This window comes from Gallus gallus, chromosome 15 (genome assembly GCF_016699485.2).
Source record: "Gallus gallus isolate bGalGal1 chromosome 15, bGalGal1.mat.broiler.GRCg7b, whole genome shotgun sequence".
Taxonomy (NCBI): Eukaryota; Metazoa; Chordata; class Aves; order Galliformes; family Phasianidae; genus Gallus; species Gallus gallus.
This window is the reverse complement of record NC_052546.1, coordinates 11293141-11315404: the sequence shown is the minus strand read 5'-3', so window position 1 is coordinate 11315404 and position 22264 is coordinate 11293141. Positions and strand designations below refer to the sequence as shown.

General features: G+C 53.0%; 1 protein-coding gene across 3 annotated transcripts in view; it reads right to left on the bottom strand.

Moving 5' to 3' along the window:
- The window catches only part of NOS1 (nitric oxide synthase 1), a 58099-nt gene that overhangs the window by 14060 nt on the left and 21775 nt on the right, over nt 1-22264 (bottom strand). For all 3 annotated transcript variants that reach the window (XM_015294873.4, XM_040648234.2, XM_004934480.5), the window contains exons 2-19: nt 20951-21903; nt 14855-14987; nt 10888-11025; nt 10609-10754; nt 10169-10331; nt 9370-9461; nt 9039-9180; nt 8598-8737; nt 8049-8223; nt 7754-7855; nt 6649-6843; nt 5736-5821; nt 3690-3834; nt 3500-3604; nt 3062-3120; nt 1088-1204; nt 805-979; nt 45-183 (exon numbers count right to left, since the gene is read on the bottom strand). In XM_015294873.4, the coding sequence (XP_015150359.3) occupies nt 45-183; nt 805-979; nt 1088-1204; nt 3062-3120; nt 3500-3604; nt 3690-3834; nt 5736-5821; nt 6649-6843; nt 7754-7855; nt 8049-8223; nt 8598-8737; nt 9039-9180; nt 9370-9461; nt 10169-10331; nt 10609-10754; nt 10888-11025; nt 14855-14987; nt 20951-21663 (2965 nt within the window). In that variant the 5' untranslated portion in view covers nt 21664-21903. The remainder of the gene's footprint in view (nt 1-44; nt 184-804; nt 980-1087; nt 1205-3061; nt 3121-3499; nt 3605-3689; nt 3835-5735; nt 5822-6648; nt 6844-7753; nt 7856-8048; nt 8224-8597; nt 8738-9038; nt 9181-9369; nt 9462-10168; nt 10332-10608; nt 10755-10887; nt 11026-14854; nt 14988-20950; nt 21904-22264) is intronic.

Sequence of the window (22264 nt, the reverse complement as noted above, 5' to 3'; positions counted from 1 at the left end):
CCTCTGCCTGCCCTGGAACCCCTGGGGTGACCCCGTCTTTGCACCTTGTGTGAGCTCCGGGGCCTCGGCCACGTAGGTGAGGCGGAACTTGCTCCTCTTCCAGCTCCGGTCATTGCTGATGAGGGAGTTGTTGGCCTTCTCGATGTTGACATCATCTCCCACGCAGAAGACATCACACGCTGCCTACAGCACGCACCAGGCTCTCAGCAGCCCCCTTGCCTCCCGCAGTGCCCTACTGAGCCCCACGAGCCCCTTGACCCACCCTGACCACAGATGACACATGGGGATGGAGGCCCTAGAGGTGTAGGGCTGTACCAGCAGCCATGAGCATAGAATCATAGAATCGTTTGAGTTGGAAGGGACCCTTAAAGGCCATCTGGTCCAACTACCCTGCAATAAACAGGGACACCTACAGCTCCATCAGGATGTTCCGAGCCCTGTCCAGCCTGACCTTGGGTGTCTGCAGGGGCGGGGTATCCACCACCTCTTTGGACAACCTGTGCCAGTGCCTCACCACCCATACTGTAAAAAAAATTTCCCTTATATCCAGTCTAAATTTCCCCTTTTTTAGTTTGGAACTATTTCCCCTTGTCCTACTACAACACACTCTGCTAAAGAGCCTGGCATGAGTTGGGGTGCCTTCTTCATGAAACATATAAGTTTGGAGACTTATTATTGATGGCCAGTGTCCCTCTTGGGCTTCCCAGTGTAGCGACAGAGAGAAGGCTTCAGTCCAGCTCTGTGGCTGTGCAAGTGCTGGCCCTGTGCCCTTCACCCCACTGGAGCACCAGGGAGGCAGGTTACCTTGAAGACCTTCTTGGCCCAGGTGCGGAAGGACTCCTCCTGGCCGCAGAGCTCGTCCCCCTCTCCCATGCGCAGAATCCGCTCACCACCCAGCTCCTCCAGCAAGGTGTCCACTGCTCGTGCAAAGGCGCAGAAGTGGGGGTATGCCCGTGAACCCAGCCCAAACACAGAGAACCTGCAGAGAGAGGATAGGGCTGCGGCTGCAGCGAGGGGACAGTGGCATCTACCCATCCTGCTCCCAGGGACATGCAGGACTCACCACCTCCCTCCCCATTCTGTTTACCTGACATTAGCTAGGGGCCCTGTACTTTCAAAGTTGTCCCTGGAGTCAGGGCCATCACTTGAGGACTTCCGTGCATCCGAGTAGGAGGAGACACTGTTGAAACGGACCTTGTAGCTCCTGTAAAGAGCAATGGCACAGAGCGTTGCAGTGGTGACAGGTGTGACAAATCTCACTGCTTGAAGAGGACTGGGCTCCAGAGGGGACAAATGCAGAGCAGGCTGAAGCCTGGGGCTTAACATTTCACGAGCAGGTGGTAGAGGAATGCCTGCCCTGCTAGGAGTGAGCCAGACCACCCCATAGAATGTATATCCCCAGCTAGAGCTGCTCTTTGCCCAGGGAAGTGGTGGAGACAGCACCTCTGGAGGTGTTGAAGAATCACGGAAATGTGGAATCACTGAGATTGGAAAAGACTTCTAAGACCACCAAGTTCAACAATTGACCCATCCCCATCATGCCCTCTAAGCTATATCCCTCAGTGCTACACCTACACGTTTTTAGGGACATGGTTTGTGAGCACGGTAGGGATGGGTTGGGGTTGGACTGGTGATCCTAGAGGTCTTTTCCAACATTAATGATTCCACGATTCTATGACTCTGTGCTACATGGGGTCTTCTGGTCACCTCCCATGGGCTGACCCATGTGCTGGCCGCCATGTTGCCACCAGCCATGCAGAGCTGACAAAGCCTTGGCTTTACCTGCCCTTCCCTGGCTGTGCACAAGGTCAGGCACATGCCTGAGCAAGTATTCTGAAGGTTTTTCCATTCATAGGAAGTGAAAAAAGGGGAGTGAGAGAGGAGGGGACAAGGAGGGGGAAGGGGAGCGCAGAAAAAAATCTGACAACAGCAGAAGTATTTCTGAATTGAACCATCTTCAGAAATTGCTCTACACAAGGGTTTCTAAATATACTGCCTGAACAACGAAACAGTAGTGCGGGGATGAGTCACAGCAGACCTCCGGCGCCCAGCACGCCACGCGGAGGAGACAACCCCAAGGAAAATAGTGCTGGGTCGCAAAGCGCTGCTCCAGCTGTGCTCCACCGCCACCTGCTTTCTGTCCAGACCTCTTCTGCCCCACTCCTTTTGTCTCCTTGTGCTCACCTGCTTTGCTCCAGATGAATGGAGCCACTTTTCTGCCCCGCCCTTGGGTCTTGTCCCCATCTGGGGTTGTGTGATGGTTTGGATGGGCATGAAGCCCCAATTCCCCAGCTGGGTGCTGGTCTGGGCATGGCTCAGAGGGCCCTGATCTCTGCTGGGAGCTCTCAGCATCCCCTACATGGAGCTGAGAGCCCGAGGAGCTGCTTCCCTCACCTCTTTCCACAGACACTGGGCTGTCACTGCTCCTGGACCCTCTCCTTTTCTGCCTTTCCTCATAGCAAAAGCTTTTTTTCATGCTTAACGTCAGCATCTCCTGCTACCATCCGGAGCCATGACCTCTTGGCCCGTTGCGGGGAGGGCATCAGGAGTAATTTATTCCCCCGCAGTCACCTTTCCCATATGTGAAATCTGCTACCGCGCTGCATTTCTCTCTCCTCTTCTCTGGATGAAATAGCTCTCACCGTTTAATCTGCCCTCATGGGTCACTGTTTGCAGCGCTCTGACCACTTCTGCTGTCAGATAACCCAGCCACAGGCTGTTCCAGCTCTCAGAACCTCCTGCTAGTCCCTTAAATTTCATTTAGAGCTGACTGGGACAACCAACACCAGTCTCATAAGCTTTCATCCTCCTGAAAGCTGCTTGGCTTGCTGCCTTCACCCAGCCCCATGCTGCACCAACCCAGCCCCAAAGAGAGACTTCCTAGACCCCAACCACAAGCTGGAGCTTGCAGGGATGCTGAGCGCTGTGCTCTGTCCTCCCTGCTACCTTTCCCTGCTCCTTCCCATTTCTCCAGGCACATCCCATGCCCTGGACTGATTTCCCACTCTGTTCTAGGAGGAGGCAAATGAAGCGGGAAGAGAGGGATGTGGGGTGCTCTTACTTCCTCTCCTCCAGGTTGGAGTTGGGATTCTTCATCTCCATGAGCGCACAGCCAAATTTCTACAAAGATAAAGGAAAAAGACCATCAACTTTTCCAGTCCCTTTGCAGGACACAAAGCAGCGATCTGGGCTGCATCTTCACTCTCTGCCTGCCATTCCCAGCAGCTGTACTGCTGTTGTATGGGATGTACAAGGTCGTGGCATGCTGGTAAATGGGCTGGCAGTAGTTACAGTGGCATCTGTTGTATGGGATGAATTTAGCAAGATTGGCTACATCTCACTGGGGAATGCACAGCTATTTCCATTTGGAGGGGACACAGGCACAGCATTGATATTGCACAGCACCTAGAGCTTTTGGGGGCTGTCAGAGGTCAGGATGAGCTCACAGGATGTGACCCTGCCCATGTCCTCCTGCATTTCCAGACTTGCACTATCCTACCTCTCCATTTTCAGGTGGGTCTCCATTGCCAAAGGTGCTTGTGACCACCAGGACCATGGTTTCATGCTCTAGGTGCACAATGTCATACTCATCCATGGACATCACCTGGGAGCAACAGAGCCATTAGCAGTAGCTCCACAGCCGCTGTGATTGCACCCACCAACACTCCAGGCTGGGGGCTGGCACCCACCTTGGCATCGAATGCATGCTTGAAGATTTCACACAGGGTTTTTGCATAGACCTGTGACTTCCCCGTCTCCGTGGCATACAGGATGGTTGCTTTGACCCTCTTGGCCATGGCTTGTCCCATCAGCTTGGCTGAGAACTTCACAGCTCTGTGAAGCAAGAGTAAATCCCGGTGAGGGAGCATGCTGCCTTGTTGGCCCCTCTAAGCCCAGGCTGTTCACACCACGTTATTTCTTATTAACGAGCAGCCTGTCTTAAGAACCACAGCAACACTTTGCTGTTGTTCTGTGTCAAGTGGGGGCTATGGAAGAGCCTTCATCTTGGGGGGCTTTCAGCAATGATCTGGAGCATTGGGATGGGCAATGCTAGCTGAAGGATAGAGGGGCTTTTTGCGAGGGATGGAGAAGTGGGAGAAACGGGGGCAGCAGTGAACAGATAACTTCAAAGGGAATAGCTGGAAAGCAAGCAGTGCCCAAGCTATGGAGGAGCATCTCCCCATGTCTCTAAATGCCATCTGGCTGGCGGATGTGCCCTCACCCAGCAGAAGCACCCGAGCTCCACACAGCTCTGAGCCATGGAGAAGGTCAGAGCTGTCTGCAGTCCCTTTGCTTTGTTCTCCAGCAATGCCATGACCTCAGTGGAGCAGCCCTCTGAGGCCACACATTTGTCCCAGTGTTGGCAGAGTTGTGTCTTGCCGGCCGCCTCCTTGGCTGCATCGTGACAGGGTACATTTGCTCTGGTTTTTCCCGTGGGCTCAGTTCTGACAGCAGGGCAGAGGGGCCGGAGAGGTCACGGCATTGCCAGTCCTGGTGGGATGATGCAGCACTAGGAACACTGGCTCCATGCTTCTGCATTACAGGGGCAATGGAGGATGCCATGGGAAAGTGTGGGGCTGCAGAGAGGGGCACTGAGCTCGGTGTGTTATTGTAGGGCCACTCAGTCACTGAGTTTGGGTGGCGTGGCTGGGGCTGCCATTTGTTCAATCACTTAGCTCCAATCTAGGCAGTATTAACAGTGAATTGCAAAGATAATTCTTTCTCCCTCGTCCTCCCCCCTCCGCCCCCCCCTCCCCCTGCATTGGGAATGGAGATTTTTTTTTAAATTACCTGCCACGCTCACATTTTTATAAAATCATTTATCAGCGGTACACACACAAATAAAAGCTTTGCTCATCCTGACTCGATGGCTCAATTAATCTCCTGCTCTCCCAGCAGCCCCGGGCTGCAGCCCAGGCCCAGGCACCAGTGTCAGCCCCAGGAGTGCATTCATCAGCCACTGATCATGGTTATGGATGCGCCACGGAGAACGGCTCCCGGGAGGCGACAGCTGAAGAGTGGGAACAAACCGACAGCGAAGGCACGGCAAAGAGACGCGTGGGGAGAACAACGTGAGGCCACCTGGCAGCCTGGCCACGGGCACCAGGGCAGCCCCAGCCTTGCTGGCCCCCGGGGAAGCATTTGGACCAGGATCAGCCAAGGCATCCAAATGATGCTTCATCACAACACCCCTGCTGTGAGCCTTGGCAGGGGACAGAGACTTGTGTGACCCATTGCTGGGGGTCAGCCAGCCATGGAGAGCAAATCTCAGCTTGGCCCTGAGCCGTTGCTGCCTGCAGGAAGGTTCCTTAGGAGTAGGAAGTCCTATTGCGCTGCTCCTTGCAATGGGGACGTTCAGAGTTTTGGACTTGTGTTGGAGACAAGTGCTCCTTGAGTAGCGAAGGAGTTAGTGGGAGAAATATGAACACAAATGGCATCTCACTTGTGTCTGCATGGCCCAGAAAGGCTGAGGAAAGAGGACCTCCAAGATGTGCTACAGCCATTCTTGAGCACTGGAGAATACCTTTACTGGAGGGCGAACCAGCTTGAGAAGAGTCTGCATGGAACACCCAGTATTCCCTTGGCCACACCTTCTGAAAGTCCATAGGGACTCTCAAGGGAGTCCTGCTTCTCCAAACATCCCCCTTCAGCAGCCTTGACCTGAACTGACAGCCCCCCAGTTTGCTGCCCCAAAGCAGGACCGGCCCCAGGCACTTGCTGCGCACTGTACTTACTTTGCCAACTTCTTAAAGCCAATGGCCCTCTTCTTGGTGGGCGTCCCATTGACTCCCTTCCAGATGTGGGTGTTCCAGGGGTCAGGCTAGGAGGGAGAAGAGCAGCAGCTGATGGGCAGTGCTCAGAGCTTGGAGAGCTACTGTACCAACTACATTGAGCACTGAGTTCCTCTGGTTGGGAATGGGAAGACCAGCTGGCCTCTTAACCAGCTTTATCACTTGTACAGCTCTCCAGAGACCCCAGAACACAGAAAATTACAGTTTAATAAAACCTTGGTGGCTCCTGACAGTATCTGGCCAAGTGCCCTCCCACCTCTGGGATGAGCAGTAACAAGCCACAAGGACAGAGCAGGCAGGGCCAGGAGGGGGGAGGCAATGTGAACACGTCCTTCCCCTTCCCAGCCCACAGGTTTCTTTTTCTAAGAGGCCCTCTGGGAAGGGGAGGCAGCTGAAGCAAGGAACAAGAGCACAGAAGCTAATTCAGTGCCCTCGCAGGCGGCTGTCTGTAATCAGGGCCAGGAATCATCGGAGTTCCTGGTGGATTGCTTACAGAAATGAACAGCCTGCTCCTGGTTTCTGATTGTTCCTTGAGGGCTCTTGACTAAAGGTCACATTGTGTGAAAGCCAGCAAAGCAGAGATGGTTGGCTAATGAGGGAGCATTTGCTTAGGGGCCTTTTTTCCCATGGTCTGAAGTGTTAAATACTCCAGCAGCAGCACTGCAAGCTACTGCTCAGCCTGCTGAAACCTCAAGCAAACAGGAGGTCATTTCAACTCATTCATTGGCCTTGCTGCCTGCATGGACAACTTGGTGAGGAGACTGGGTGGGATCCCCTTTCCTTCTTGCATCCCCCAGTTTCCATGCACCAGCTCCCACCCTGCTCCTGGTTATTCCTTTGGGCACACAGAAGGTACCTGGTACTCAAAGGAGGGTGTGAGGCGGTAGTTGAGCATCTCCTGGTGGAAAACCGGGGTGATGCTGCCAGACATGGGCGGCACGATCCACACCCAGTCAGCAGGACAGCCCCCACGGCAGCGGTACTCGTTCTCCATGTGCTTGATGAAGGACTCGGTGGCCGAGTGGTGGTCCACAATAGTCACTTTGTCACTCTGGTGGGGGAGTAGAAAGCAGAGCAGACAACCACAGGTTAATGCTACCCAAAGGGTGAGAGCCAAATGGAGCCATTCTCAACAAAAGGACTCAGGCCAGGGAGCAGAGCTTGGGATGTGCATCAGGTGTTCCATGCAATGGATGGAAATGCTACCAATGACCAATGCTAGCAATGACGGAGCAGAAGTTCGAAGCTGATGGATGTTCATTTTGGCTTCTGAAGTGAACATGTTCATCTAAGGTGAATCCAGGAGCCATCCAGAAAGGTTTACTGCCATGGTCCTGCAGGACAATGGAGGTGACAAAGAAGACTGCTAATCCTGCTCTTCCCAAAGAGCACAGGCACCAGGCAATCCTACCCTCATCCCTTATGAGCAGCCATGCTAGGGGACGGGTGCTCCTCCTCTTATTTGACATAGACTGAGCAAGAACCAGTGTGGGAAAAATAGGCTGGAGCATCACCCTGGGCAGCCACCCAGAGAGCTCTCAGGGCTCTCAGAACTGATGGCACAGCTCTGACCCAGCTCGAGGAAGGGCTCCCACCCTCTGCAGTTGAGTGGCCAAGGACCAGTTTTGCTACTCAACCTTTAAGGGCTAGTGTGGGGGAATCTGGGCCTAATTTTGCCTCACCAGCAGGACAGAAGGGGTGAATCTTGCCCTTCGGGGCCCTCCCTCTGCATAAGCAAAGCTCAGGTGCTGGTAGTACTCTTTCCAACATCCAGGGCAGAGAGATTATTAAATTTCACTGCAGGCTCCTGGAATGGCTCAAAATGAGGAAGGCACAGCATAGTTTCAGCTGAGTGTCATCAACTGCTGCTGTCCTTGTGCAGGACTCTCCACACATATCCCACCTTAACCCTGCATCCCTGCAGGCCAGCACAGGCCTGTCAAACACTGCTGTGCCCACACCTGGAAGCTGTACAGCACAGCGATGTTGATCTCCACCAGGGCCTGATCCTTCCACAGCGAGGAGGTTTTCCTCATGTCCAGGTTCATTTTCTTGGCCACTTGCTGCAACAAAGAATGGTAGGAGGTAAGCAAAGGAGTGAGGATCTCTGCTTGGGGACAAGGACCCAGAGAGGGAGAACTGCTATCTGCAAGGGACGTACAGGTGTCCTGCACTCCTCTACCCACAGCACCACTGTCCCCGTGCCCCAGTGACCTCACACCCAGGAGCACCTGGCCTGTTTGAGGAGGAGATTACCTCCAGGATGTTGTAGCGGGAGTTGTCGCAGTAATCCCGGACCCCGATCTCTGTGCCCATGTACCAGCCGCTGAAGGGGCAGGCGGAGAACTCTAAGCCACCAATCTCAAGGAGCATGTTGGACACTGCAGGCAGACCGTACCACTTCAGGCCCAGGTCCTTAAACCACTCGAACCTGCCAGGATGCAACAGGGTCAGGCAATCAGCAACATTTGGCAGGGGAATTGAGGAGGTAGCTTTGGTAGCAACCACTACGTTAAAGGATGCATGAGCAGAACATTTCCTGGAGAAGGTATCTACCTTATGGAAGACATTAGGTTTGTTACAGAGTGAAGTAAGTTCTGGGAGACTTCAAGCAAAGAGAAACCAGTCCTGAGGCAAGAACACAATTTGCTTTCCGCCTCCAGGTCACCTCCATCTGAGAGGAAGGAAGATCTGGAAGCAGGCGTAGTCAAGCACCCAAGCCATGGCAAGGAGATGCAAGGATGCAAGCCAAGCACAGGAGATAGTTTGTGGTGAAACCAGAAAAGCTGAGCCCTTCTAACTTACTTGGGGTGCCGGATGGGCACTTCCAGCACAAGCTCTGGGGGGATTTCAAAGAGCTCTGGGTCGTTGCCGTTGGCTTGGAGGAGCAGAGGAAGAATATCGAAACGGCCATACGGTGCCTTCCACCCTTGCTGTATGCAGATCTACGACCAAAACAAAGAGGGTCAGAAGTCCCTGCAGGCCATCTGCCTTTTGGTTGCTGTGAGCAGGGACTCAACCCTTGGGATCGAGCATTGATCTCCATCCAAGTGAGCTATGCCATGTGCTTGCCTATCACAACCAACCCATTCATGGGAACATTTTTATTCCTGGAAAAATATCTAGGGGTGGACAAACCCAGCACTGCAGGGGCTCTGATGCACACTGCAGACCCAGAACCTTCCTGGAATGGCCAGAGTCACTGTGTGTCCCCAGCAGCCCCGTGATGCCCCATGGCATTGGTACCTCAGTCAGCTCCACGTTGGCAGGGTCCCCCAGGATGGTGCCATCAGGCTGCTTGTAGCCAGCGTAGCGGATGAGCTGTGCGTTCCAGATGCGGAAGTCGTGCTTGCTGTCTGTCCGTTGTGGGAAGATGGTGATGGCAGATCTGCAAGGAAGAGGCAGCGCTTGTGAGCACCAAGGAAATTGCACAGTACAGCATGGGGAGCACCATGAGTTCGCCAACACCAGCTCACACTCCTGCTCCCCTGAGCAGGTGCTGGCTGTAGCTGTCCAGCTGTACAGCAGCTGGCACACATCCCAACGTAGAAATGATGGTGACCCAGTGGTGGCTTACCTGAGGTTCCCTTTGTTGGTGGCGTATTTGATGTGATTGCAGATGTAATTGAACATCCCATGGGCTGTGGTGCAGTCTCGAGCATCAAACACCTGAAAGAGTGCAAGCAATAGTGGTGGTGCTACAGGATGCATGCTGAGCTCCTAGGGCAGAGTCAGGCAGAAGGAACACAGCACAGGGAAGACCCTGGAGGCCACTTTGATATGTTAGGTAGCTAGAGCTCCATAATTATGTATTCCCTGCCTTTATGACAGGTGGACATCTGATTCAGATGCTCCTGCTTTGGAGAGGAGATTCATCTCCTGCTCAGGCAAAAGCTTCCTCAGTGCAGTGCTCTCAACCCAGCTCATCCTCTTGCAGATTTGGTTTCTGTTCTTTCTTGTAGATCATGGCTCAAGGCTGAAATTGAGAGGTCTGAGGGACACTGAAGGGGTGAGGAAAACAGAACAGAGGCTCGGCAGTAGGCTTGAAGCCAACATCATACAGAAATGGCTCCCCAAGGTTCAGAAATGCTAAAAGAGCCAGCTGAAGACTGAGCTGTTGCTGAGAATTGCTCAACAACATCTGATCTGTGCTTTGGGTTTCAAAGGAGCCCACCAGCTCCCCGCCACCAGATTCCACCCAAGATCACTCATTCAGATCCTACTCTAGTTTCCAGCTAGTCTAAATGGCATGGAGCTAAATATCTCCTGCCATAGCATCTCTGCACCACAGGTGCACTTTTCCGGAGTGCCAGCTTCCAGTCGCCTCTCCAAAACCCCAGTATATCCCTTGCAGGCTGTGTTGCCGTGGTGCTCACCTGCAGTTTGGACCACTGAATCCTGCCCACACAGCGGGCTGCGTTCCTCCAGGCATGCTTTGCACCATAGATCAGCTCTGTGTCCCGCAGCTGGTAGGTGTCAGTAGCTTCAATCTCCTTGGTCACCTCCTCCAGCCTCTCCATGTGCGCCTTGGAGCCAGATCTGTGTGGGCAGGGAGTAGAGGAGATGGCATTAACCAGCCTGGACGGAGGGCAGAGAGTCCCGCTGCTCTCCTCTTGGGAGCATGTATGTTCACACTTGTTTGCCTTCAGATAACAGGTGGCTGGATGCAAATGGAAGAGGTCAGTCCTTTGCGTGGAAGTGCACAGCAAGTGCTGTGAATGCAACTCCATGAAGAAGCAGCTGCATCACGGTCTTTGTGTTGACTTGCAAGTGTGAAAGGTCAGCATGAGCAGCCCCTCTTCTGGCCAGCACTTACCTCTTAATGGAGGAGTAGTACTGGTCAATGAAGTCCTTAGCCAGGAGGAGCACTTCCTCTTTTGTCCTGGTTTCTTCTGACTTGCGGACGTGCTGGCTCGGGGTCATCACAGAGCCCATGCAGATCTGCTCAGTGCATGCGGTGGTCTGGCAGGACAAAAGAAGGCAAGCATGGTTACATCCAGCTCTGTATTCCCAAGCAAAAAACCATCTTAGGAGCACTGTGATCCACTCAGCTATGTTCAGAAAACTTTTGGGCAGTGCCACCAACCCTACTCACCATTGCTGTCTTGAGATGCAGAGTGTCATGGAGCACAGAGCCCGTCTCCCAGTTCTTGATTTTGACAAACCGCGGGCATTTGGAAGGACTGCCATTCGCTGTGCTCTTTGTCGGGGACTGCCGCCCTGATGGTGCCGGCTGGGCAATGGAGAAGACCAAGCACAAGGTTAATGTTCATCAGTGGGATACAGGGAAAAGCCACGACAACAAGCAGCGCCTCTTGTCAGTGGATGCCTGTGCTTAAATCTTGGTGATGGTGCAGTGAGAAAAGGTGTATGATCCAAATGCTTGGAAGCATTTGAGAACCTGCAATGGAGCTACTAGCTGAATGCAACTGAGAATTCATCTCTGCTCACCAGAGAGCCAGACCTGTAGGAGGAGAGTTAAAAAGCAGAAGTGACTGAGATGAACACTATGTTCAAGTTTCCCAGTGGAGGACATACCTCTCTGAAGTGTACGAGATGTATCTTTTTAAGGAGCATCACCTGCTCAGGTTCTGCACGTGCCAAGCTCAGCCTCACTGATATGCGCCCTCTGAGACAGAGCTAACAGCCTCTGAGCAAGCCAGAGACATATCTGCTTTGATATCAACACAGGAAGAACGCAGGAATAAGGATGGATACATTATGCAAGTGGGAGGGCTGCTGAATTATGCATGGTCGGATTACTTCAGTGTCAGCTCTGGATCTCCAGCTCACCTCAGTGCTCTGCATCAGCGTGCACTCACACGGCACATCCTGAGTTACATGCCAACATGAGGAAAGGGCTTGGACAGCAGTGAGGTCTGGCTGCACCTTCTGCTTGCAAGTGCTTGTGTTTGTGCATGCTTTCTGGTCTCATGTGCAGTACTTGTGATGTGAGCTCTGCTCCCCCAGGAACTTGAAAACTTGAAGAGCAGTCCGTGTCTGCTGGGGTACCATGGCAGGGAGATCTATAGTGGTTCTTGGAAATAGAGGCACTTCTTTTGGGAATCAAATTCAAGCATGCTTCAATGACTGCTACTGGAGGTTTCAAGGGGAAACCTGAGCCCACAGGAGGGCCAAAACCTGCTTGGGTTGCATTGCAACCACTTGAAGGCTTGCATCCCTGCAGAACAGGTCTGTGGTCTGGGTTTTGATGTAACCTTCTTCTGTGAACTCTGCTGTTTGTGTCTCTTTCTAATCCATCCACACAGGATTGCTTGTTTTAAGTGTAGAGGTGGCACTGCCTTCAGATTTTCACTCCTTGTTGGTGGGTCTGTAATGAAGCATAGCTCTGGGCTCTTGCCACGATCACGGCTCATGGAGCAGCAGCAGTAAATCCAGTGTTACAGCCCTGGTCCCCAAAGGACCAGGATAAGAACAGCCAGTGCACAGTGCAGGAATCTCTTATTTCAGAACAAGCTGCTCTGCTGATGAGCAGACCCAGGGGGAAAGCAGCGGGGGCTGGAAGGATGAATACAGTACTGTTGTACCCAAAAGCACACCATGAAGCCAGGTGTTAAGACTGAGCCTATCCTTGGAGCAAGAAAGCACACAGTCCAAGCTGGTGGATATTGGCTGCCTAATAGATATTCTATTCTATTCCATTCCATTCCCTTCCACTCCATTCCATTCCACTCTACTCCACTGTTCCCTATTCCACTCTACTCTAATTTATTCCATTCTGCCTTAAATCTCTCTCAAAACTGCTCCCTTCTGTTGTTGTCTTTTCCCTGCAGACACCTGCAAGGTTTGCATCCTTGCTTGTGGGCCCACATCCTTGAAAGTGGGCCACAGTCCAAGGGCGTGCTGAAGCCCCAAGAAGTGGGGGTACCACACCTCCAACCACGGCACAGAGCAGTGAAGAGTGAGCAGCACCCAGAAGGCCCAGATAAGGACTTTGTGTGTATGCCTTCCCTGCACGGCGTTGCTGGAGCCTAATATTACCCCAGCTTCTGCCAGAGAGGCTGTGTGTGATGCTGTCATGCTTTAATTAGGCAGCTGTGATATCGGTGACTCAGGATGGGCGAGGTGCACATCGCAGCATACATTATGCAGCACCTTCCATGGGCATCACGGGCACTGACAGGGGAGTACAGCTCACAGGCTGTCTGCAGCTCTTATGGACTGGAGGAACACACTGGGTGCTGCCTGAGGGTAGCAGGGCTGGGGCATTTCCTCCTAGCCTGCATGAGCCCCACTGGCTGAAAATGTGTTTTTTGTTGTTATGGAGCTGTAGATCATCCTCACAGGCACGGAGCTGGTGCAAGTCCCTTCCTTTGCAGCCTGTGTATGCTTTCTCTGTGCCACCTTGGGGCTCCAATAAATCGATCTGCACAGCTACAGCACAGCATGCCTGCTGGAGTCAGTGCATCTCCCTAGGGCTTAGGGCTCCTGGGAAACAAGCGCATAACATGCTGTGGTTTTGCAAGAAAACCCAAAGTTCAGACCCAGGGAAGGGATGGATGCCCAACTGCCTTTCAGCACCTTATTACGAGCATCAGTGAGCACTGCCCACCTGGCCAAGGAGCTCCACCAAATCCTGCCTTAAAGCTTTTAGAAGTGACTGGGGTTTGGCTTGATGTGAGAAGTTCAGCAACATTCCCACCACCCCTTCTCCTGGCAGCGAGAATAAGCCATGCCTCCAGGACGGTACTGGGATGAGAGGGATCAAAAGAGAGCACTGCACATTGAGCGGGAAGGAAAATAAAGAGTTTAACAGCAGCTTAAGTCTGGGGATTTTGGCAGCCTGAACATGGAGAGGAATTAAGCTCTGAACACAGAAGGTTATAAAGTGCTTATAGTAACAGACACATCCATGCATGGAGCTTAACGAAGGAGGCAGAGTGGTGGTGGTTTCCAGAAAGGGAGCACAGCAGTGACCTGTGCCTGGGAGCTGGCATTGAGACCTGCACACTGAGCGTGGGGGACAGCAGGGCTCCCAGGGACATCCATCCATCCATCCATAGGACAGCGGGGCAGCACATAGAGTGGCAGTGGGGAGTGGGTTGAGTGTTAGGGAGAGGTTCTGCACCAGGGGGTAGTGGGCATGGCACAGCTCCCCAGGGCAGGGGTCACGGTCCTGAGCTGCCAGAGCTCAGGGAGCACTGGGACACCACTCTCAGCCATAGGGTTGGGTTTGGGTTGTTGCGTTTAGGGCCAGGAGCTGGATTCAGTAATCCTTGTGGGTCCCTTCCAGCTCAGGATGTTCTCTGGTTCTATGGTATAATCCTATGAGTGCTGCATGGCAGCTTGTTGGAGCTGGGAAGAGGCACCAGACAGAAGAATCTGCTGAGGGCGTTCCTGAGCTGAGGGAATGCTGATTTTCTCAGAAATCTCCATGTGACTACGAAATCACTTTGTTCCCCTCCCTTGGAGAACACAATGTCATGCTGACAGGGAGAGGCTGGGCAAGAACACATGATCCCTGGATTGGTCCTCATGTCATGACCCACGCCTGGCTAATCCCAGTGGGACATGCACTTGACCACGCAGGCTGTGCCATGCTCACGCATGTCGCGTTGTCCCTGGGGTAATTCTGCCTCTCTCTGGCTTTGCTACAAGTGGGAGTTAATCCATTTCTGGCAAGGAAGCCTGAGAATTTATGTCCGTGCAGTATCAGGAGATGAAAAGGTGCGGTACAGCATGTTATCTGAACTGCTGTGTTGAATTGCTGTCATATAAATCAGAATGACCTTAACAACGAGGCTCAGCTTTTTGCCACCAAAAGGGACAGTGGTCCCAAAGGAGGTTTGGGAGACATGTCCCAGCTGTGCTCCCATTGCACCTTGGCTCTGTGGATGAGGGGCACCCTTCCCCTGCCCAAGCAATGGGGAATTTGGCTGCTGGACCACATGGGCTCTGTGCACTGTCAGCTGTCAGAACCAAGGATCCTCAGGACAACCCAAAAAGTCCCTTAAGGCCATCCATGTGTTGAGAGCCCACCAGAAGAGTCCCTGCTCCACCACCCCTCCCCACCCAAAGCAGCACAAGAGGCAGGTGCTTACCTGCTCTGCTTCAGAGTAGGGGTTGTTGAGGACCACGGGCACATTGCTCTTCCCCCACAGGTCACCAAAGGCGTGGTCGTTCTCCATCTGAGCTGGGAAGGCTTTCTGCAGCTTGTTCTCCCCTTCCCTGAAACTGGAGGGTTAAAACCAGTGGGGTGAGCAGGCTGGGGATGGGCAGCAGTGCCGGGGCTGTGGTTGCTCCAGGTTCTGATGGAGCAACCTCGTACAGGAGCAAAAACTCACAAGTTGTGCTGAGGGAGGGAAAGGAACGCTCTGCCTTGGCCAAGAAGATGAATCACCTCTGCAAGGGCAACCAAAGCACAACTGCAGAAGACTTGCACCCTTCTTGGTGCCCTGCAGTGTGCCCACACCAGCCCCAATGGGGTTATGTGAGAGACTACCCGAAAGAAAGCAAGAGAGCAAGCAGGGAGTTTGGGGAAGGAGAGTCGTGCACATTTCTAGCTACACAAAGCCTTGCAGTAAAATCAGATGTGTTTGCAGACAGTGGTTGGTGCTGATGGGTGGAGGAAAGGAAAAAATCCAAGGAAAAGTCAGTTCTCCCAGGAGGGAGAGGCAGCGCTCTCTCCTCTTCCTGACCTTTACGGATGCTGCAAACGCTGGCGGGTGCGAGCGGCTGCACCTGGGTGGATCTGTGCAAACAAACAGGCAGCACGCCTACACAGCATACATCTGTAAGTCTAGGGACGGGGACGTCCCCAGTGCTGCTGCTCCTGTCTGCACAACACGACTGATGGAGCTCTCGCTGCACCATGTCTGCATACGTGCTTTGTCTGGGGAGCGTCTGCGGGGCGTTCATGAAGCTGCTAAATGCCATCCAACCAGCAGATGGAAAACCACCACTATATGAACCTACACAAAGGAGAAAAACAAACAGAGTTTGGGAGATGTGAGACCCTGAGCATGTGGTCTGCAGCATCCATGAAGGCACCGACAGCCCCAGTCATGCCATGCTTGGGGAGGAGCTTCTCAGCTCCATAGGTTGTGCCTCACGTGGCCATGGATGGGTCCAGCACAGTGTGGTGCTGCTTTGCCCTTCCTCAACAGCCCAGCTCACTGTGAGCACTGGCAATTGTGCTGTTCCCACTGTCAGTCCTTAAAAAGCTTCCAGATGTCTCTAAAGTCAATAACGAGCCTTCCCATTAACGACAGCAGGCTCTGGCACCGACCAAAGCAGGACGTGGTGCTCAGGACATGATTCACACCAGCACGGTGCTCTCAACACCATCTCGAGGAGACACATACGCACAAACAAATCCAGTCTCATGACCTCCTTCGCCCTCAGCTTGGGTGAAGCTTAAGCAAAACACTTAAAGGCTATCTCCCTGCACTCTAACTTTTCAGCAATTTTTCTGCCTTTGCAGCATAACATTCAGCTGCCAAGATATCACACTAGGCTCCTGGACGTCTTCCAGACATTGGCTGCTTTAGGGTGAGCATGGCCAGTGCTGTGCATGAGAAGGGTACAAGTTTCATCGGGGCAGTTTGTACCCAAATTTGTGCCCCCCACCACCACAAAAAGTGGTGAGAATGGAAGAAATTTGCTGTAGGCTTTGCATCAGGACTGGCGTCACTGCTTTCCCAGACTGGATGCCAACCTAGAGCAGGTCATTGGCCATTCTTGATGCTGCGGAACCAGCACAAACCACACAGTCTGCGCTCTACCACCCCATCAGGGTCACTGGACACATCCCCTCTATCTAGGGGATTCCCAGCAGCAGGACAACATCATGAAATCCCATCAAATCTGGCTCTCCCCTGCAATACAAGCCCAGCTGTTAAACCTCCTGGAGAATATAGGGAGGTGATGGATACCTCATCCCTGCAGACAGCCAAGGTCAGGCTAGATGGGGCTGTGAGCACCTGATCAGCTGTCGGTGTCTGTGTTCATTGCAGGGGGGTTGGACTAGATAGCATTTAAAGGTCCCTTCTAACTCAAACAATTCTATGATTATGTGATTCTGTGAATACCTGTTTCCACAGCTGCACATTCCTGCCCCCTTGCCCTGAGCCCCAAGACACCAGAGAGCATGAAGGTTGATTGACACAGAACCTGTGAGCATAACAAACAACAGGCGTGCACAAACCACCCTTTGTAGCTGATGAGCCTCCACATCCTTCTCCAGGCACAGGCCAGTACCTGTACCAATGGCACGGAGAACAGCCGGATGCTCAAATTAAGTCATCATCATAGTTGGCTACTCTGTGCATTAGAATCATGGAATGATTAAGATTGGAAAAGGTGTCTAAGATCCCCAAGACCAACCCCATCCCAACCACACCGTGCCCACTGACTGTGTCCTTCCATGCTACTTCTCCATACTGAACACCTCCAGGGATGGTGACCCCATCACCTCCTGAGCAGCTGTGCCACTGCATCACTGCTCCTGGGAAGAGGGAGTAGACAGAAGCAACATGGATTTGATTGAGAAAAAATATGAGAGGCACCGTCTCACAGCGAGATCCATGCGGGCATTGGGGTTGGACACTCAGAGCTCTATGTCCTTTACACATTTGCACCTGGGACAGCACCAGGTTGCATGCTGCTCCTTCGCCTGTACTCACAGCAGGGTGGGACCCATTGCAGAAGCTGCAGCTAAACCATCAGCTGAAGCCAGTGCTGAGTCTGGGAGGGGGCTGCCCCCACAACAAAGCATCTCTGCCCCGACTGAGCAAGAGCAGATCTTGTTGGATTGCCCACAAGTATCCGGCTCTTTCAGAGAGAAAAGAGAGGAGAGAAAAGCCCATTCAGAGCCTTGCTCCAGTCCTAACCCAGATGGGGGGAAAAAAATAAAACAAAAATCAATAGCTTCATTTTACAGATATTTCCTGCCCGTTCCTTGAAGCTGCCCTGTGTGTAGGCAGCAGCAGGGTCTCTCGAACCCATTGCTTTCCTCCCTTGGCCCCATCCCCAGGATGAGCTGCCCACGCAGAATGCTTCTGGCCTGGAGACCTGTGCCAGCCACAAGGCAGCACTTCCAACGCACTCAGAACTTTCATGCTTGGATCAGAGCAGGATTTTGGGAAGGGACCTCGGGTTTTTCTGTGGTTCTGAAAGTAAAATGACTGCTTAAAAAAAGGCAGAGGAATCCTATCCTCCCCCAGCCATGCAGATTGCTGTCTCACCTCGGAAGGAGCATCTGGCTGTTTGGGAAAATGAGAGGCACCACTGTTTTCTTTTGACTAATTTGATGATGTTGCAGTGCTTGGAGTGATGAAGCAGAAAGGAAGTTGCTGAGAACAGCCCTTTGAGAAACATCTCCAAAGCTTTTCCAAAAAGGAAGGAAAAAAATATAAATATATGAGAAAAAAAAAAGAAGTTTGTCACTCGGCTCCTTTGAATTTGCTTGGCAGCAAGTTCTCTGATTTCCCAGGCAGAGATGAGAGGCACAACCGGCTGCTGCCATCCCCAGGGGCCAATTTGGGTGAGGTGATGGGGACGGGAATGACTGTGCACTTGGGGTTGGGATGCTATTGAGGCATGGCTCCATCCAAGCTGAGGTGCCAAGAGTTTGGGGCCCATGTGGGACAGTCACTCACACAAAGGAAAGGACCACAGCCCCACTCATTACAAGAGCAGTTCTCAGGGTCAAGGCATGTCTGGGCTGTACCCAGTGCAGGAACTGGGATGAGTGGGGCAGAGCTTCAGAGAGGCTGTGCTACGCCATAGGAGAATGTTAAATGGGGTTGAACAGGTGCTGGCAGATAAAGGCCTGGGAAGAGATTGCGATGTCCCATTCAAGCCAATGTCAGACATGACCCACAGCTGTTCTTGTCCTCTTCCAGCCACGCTCAAAGGGCACCCAGAGGAGCTCAGCCTCAGTGCCTTATCTGCAGCCACATGCAAGGTACCAAGAGCACCCCTGGGTGAGCCCAAGGCAGTCAGCATGGTGAGGAGGAAGGGTTTCCACAGGAGCAAGGGGAGGAAGAGGAGGGCTGCTCAATGCCAAGGCTCTGAGCTTCACTGTGTCACAGAATGCAATCACATGATAGTTCCAGGGAACCTTTCATTTCAGAGGTTTTAAAGTTTTGTGTCCAAGTGCAGAATAATGAAGACATCAGAAATGCAAATGAAATGTTTTGAGCAACACAAAGAGATTTTGGCGGCAGCGAGGGAGGTGGGAGGAAGAGAATTTTCTCGTAGAGAACTGCAAAATTACGGGGTTTATTCCAATGCAGGATGGAGCATGAAACCCTTTGTAAACAGAATCCCTGCTCCCAGCACTCTACTCCCTCCCAGGCCCCCCACACTACCATTTCCATCGTGCCACTTGTGTTAGGGAGCTGACCTGAGCAGAAAAATAAATCACGGCAACTCGGCGGGGTGGAGAGGGAGGAAAGATGGGACATGACAGTCTCTCCAGAGCTCACAGGAAAAACAGACCTAGGTTCGCTGGCAGGGAGTGAATCAAACTCTATTTTTATTTTCTAGCCCACGGTTAGCCTCGTAGCAGAAATGCCAGCTCTCATCATACCTTGCTCCCCACTTCCACGCTGATTTATGACTGACCTCATGGCAGACAGCTCCAGCCACGGAGCGGACATTTGGCCTTGGCCACGGCTCATCCCACGAGCATGCACCATGTCCATGGGGCACCTCAAAATGGGCAAGAAGCTAAGGATGTGTCACTGCAGGGGCACAGACCCTGGCTGCAGGGGTTGGGGGTGAAATGATTTTGGTTTTGCTATGCAAACTTCCCATCTTTCTTGCAAGAAGCAAGGCTGAGATCCCACAGCATCAGGTGCAATCCGCATTGCTTTCAGCAAAGCCCACTTTGAGCAGGAAACATTCTGCTGCTCACGGATAACCTCAGCCCTGTGCTGTCCCTCCATGCCCTGGGAAAGCTGTCAGAGCTCTGCAGCCCAAGCGGCTCTGACAAACGCTGCAAGCAGTGAAGGTCAGCACCAGGCAAAGATGGAGATGGAGCAGGGTGGGGCTTGAGACCTGGACTGATGGCCAACAGGTCCAGGCTGCGGGTCTGGTGCTCAACCTTGGGCAAGGGTTTGCACCCTCCTGATAATTAGTTAGAGCCCTATTGCTGTTTTGATTAATGTCAGCTTCGCTCAGTCCCCCCATCCTGGAGAAGCCCCAGCCTGCAGTACCATCAATCCATCAAGGCTCGCTTAGTTTTGGGCATTTCTTTGGCATCGACCAACACATCTTTCTGTTCCCCATCAGTGCCTGACCTTTCTGCACATCTCCAGACCAAGAAAACTCTCCCTGCAGAAGCCTTTCCCAATGCCAAGCTCTGAGACTGAGCAGAGGAGGGGATCCATCTGCAACGGTGGGTGCGGAGTGCCCTTTCCCTGCAGCACAGCTCCCAGCAAACCCCCCCGAGCACATCCCCCCAGCCTGCTTCTTCCATCCTGCCGCAGGAGCAGGGCTGCAACTCCTTATCAGGCGGAAGATTGAAAGCTAATTTCGATTGAAAAGTGGATTTTCAACTCCAAGCCACTTATATAGATTTTTAAAGAGTATTGGAAAGCGAAGGAGTTGAGCTTTGGTGAAGTACCCACTTTGTTAATATTTTTGTTGGTTTGAGGTCCTTCAATTTCAGTGAATTTAGAGTGCTTAGAGTTTAATCTCTGCAAGAGTAGAAGAGATTCCTCAAAGAAAAAAAATACACATTTTTTATTTCTCTCAACAAGAGCAGAATTTCCTTGGTGGAGATACGGCTGCTGGGTTGGGGACGTGGGGACAGGGCTGGGTGCTGGGGCTGTTCCATGCCTCTCACAGGGCTTTGCTGCTACACCACAGCTGTCCCAATAAAAAAATGCTCTTGGAGCACTCTGACGTGCCCGGGGACTTGGGTCTTTACATCACCCATCAAATCAGCACAACGCGCTATTTATTTCCTAAGCCTCCCCATCTCCTGCATCTCCCTTTCTTCTGCCACCTGCTCCAAATTTTCCATCCTTTTCATCTTCCCCTCACAACAGCTTCCCCTTTTTCCTGCATCCCATCCCCATCCCACTGCGTTGCACGATGATTTCGGGAGAGCCATCCACCAGCACCTCCACCACCAAAAACCAACACATTGCACCCAAGGTATAAAAAAAATGTATGCAGGGACCTACCAGTCCACCTGGACTTCTATATCCCTTGTCTCTACCTTGCAGGGCACATCTCCACCACCATCCTTACTGCTGCTCTTCAGGAGGTCCAGGACAGGCTCAATCTCCTTGAGAAGCTCGTTGTCTTCCACTCCACCGTTGAGGCAGAGATGGCTGCAGGCACTGTCCTTCCCCTTGTTGCTATCCTGCCCTTTGGGGCCGGTGACCAACCCGTTGACATGGACCACAGGCTCCACGTCCCGCCCCGTCTCCTTTGTCCAGAGAGAACCCATGGCTGCCGGCAACTCCTGGCTGTGAAGGCTGGGGTTGGACAACTCAACAGCTCTGGGTGCAGGGCAGAGGGGCCGGGTGACGCGGATGGTTTTGGGTGTTCCGTCGCCTGCAAAGGTGGTCTCCAGGTGAGTGGTGAAGCCCTCAGGGCCACGCAGGATGAGCACCACGTAGGTCTCGGAGGCGATGCTCCTCAGGATCTCCAGCGCGCTCTCGTAGCTGGTGTCCACCAAGGGCCGCCCATTGACAGCTAAAATGATGTCCCCAGCCTGCACGAGGCCGCTCTGCTCAGCAGCCCCTCCCCGGATCAGGTCGGAGACGATGACGGGCGGCTTGCTGACGCGCTCCTTCACCAGGAAGCCCAGGCCCCCCACCTTGCGCTTGAACAGCCTCACCGAGATGACGTTGGGCTGCAGCTGCTGCACACTGAAGGCGTTCTCCTCCATGGCAGCCACCTGTGGGCTGGGAGCTGGATGCTGAGAACCGGTGCACAATGGGGCTGCGAGCACCTCGTCTCACTGCAGCATACCCTGGGGCTCCGTCTGCAGCATCCTTGCAGCAGGTGTTAGCAGGGTGAAGGGCAGCGGGGGCATCGTTCAGCGAGCATCAGGCAGCGGTTCAACGCTCAGTCCCACAGAGCATCCCACGAGCTACTCAGGCTGTGAGCGGGCCAACAGCTGCTTTATCTAGGGGAGAAAACAAGAAAGAGAGAGGAAGAAGTGACATGGGGTGATTAGATAGAAAGTGCCACAGACACCTACATGGAGCAGCCCAGCCCTGCAGATACCAGCCACCGGGCTGCAGTCTCTCATGGCCCTATGTTTGCTTTTGCTTACTCTCCTGCAGAGTGATCCTCACCCTCTGCTCAGCAGGGGATGGAAAGGCAGAGCAGAGAGCTGGAAGGACTGCAGGACAGCCCTGCTCACACCCTGCCCCCCCCTTCTCCAAGAGCAGAAATGCCTGAACACGCCGTGCAAAGCAGAGCAGCGTGGAGCTCCACAGGGTTCTGCTGGAGATCCGCCTATGTTTTGCTGAGCATCTCCAACC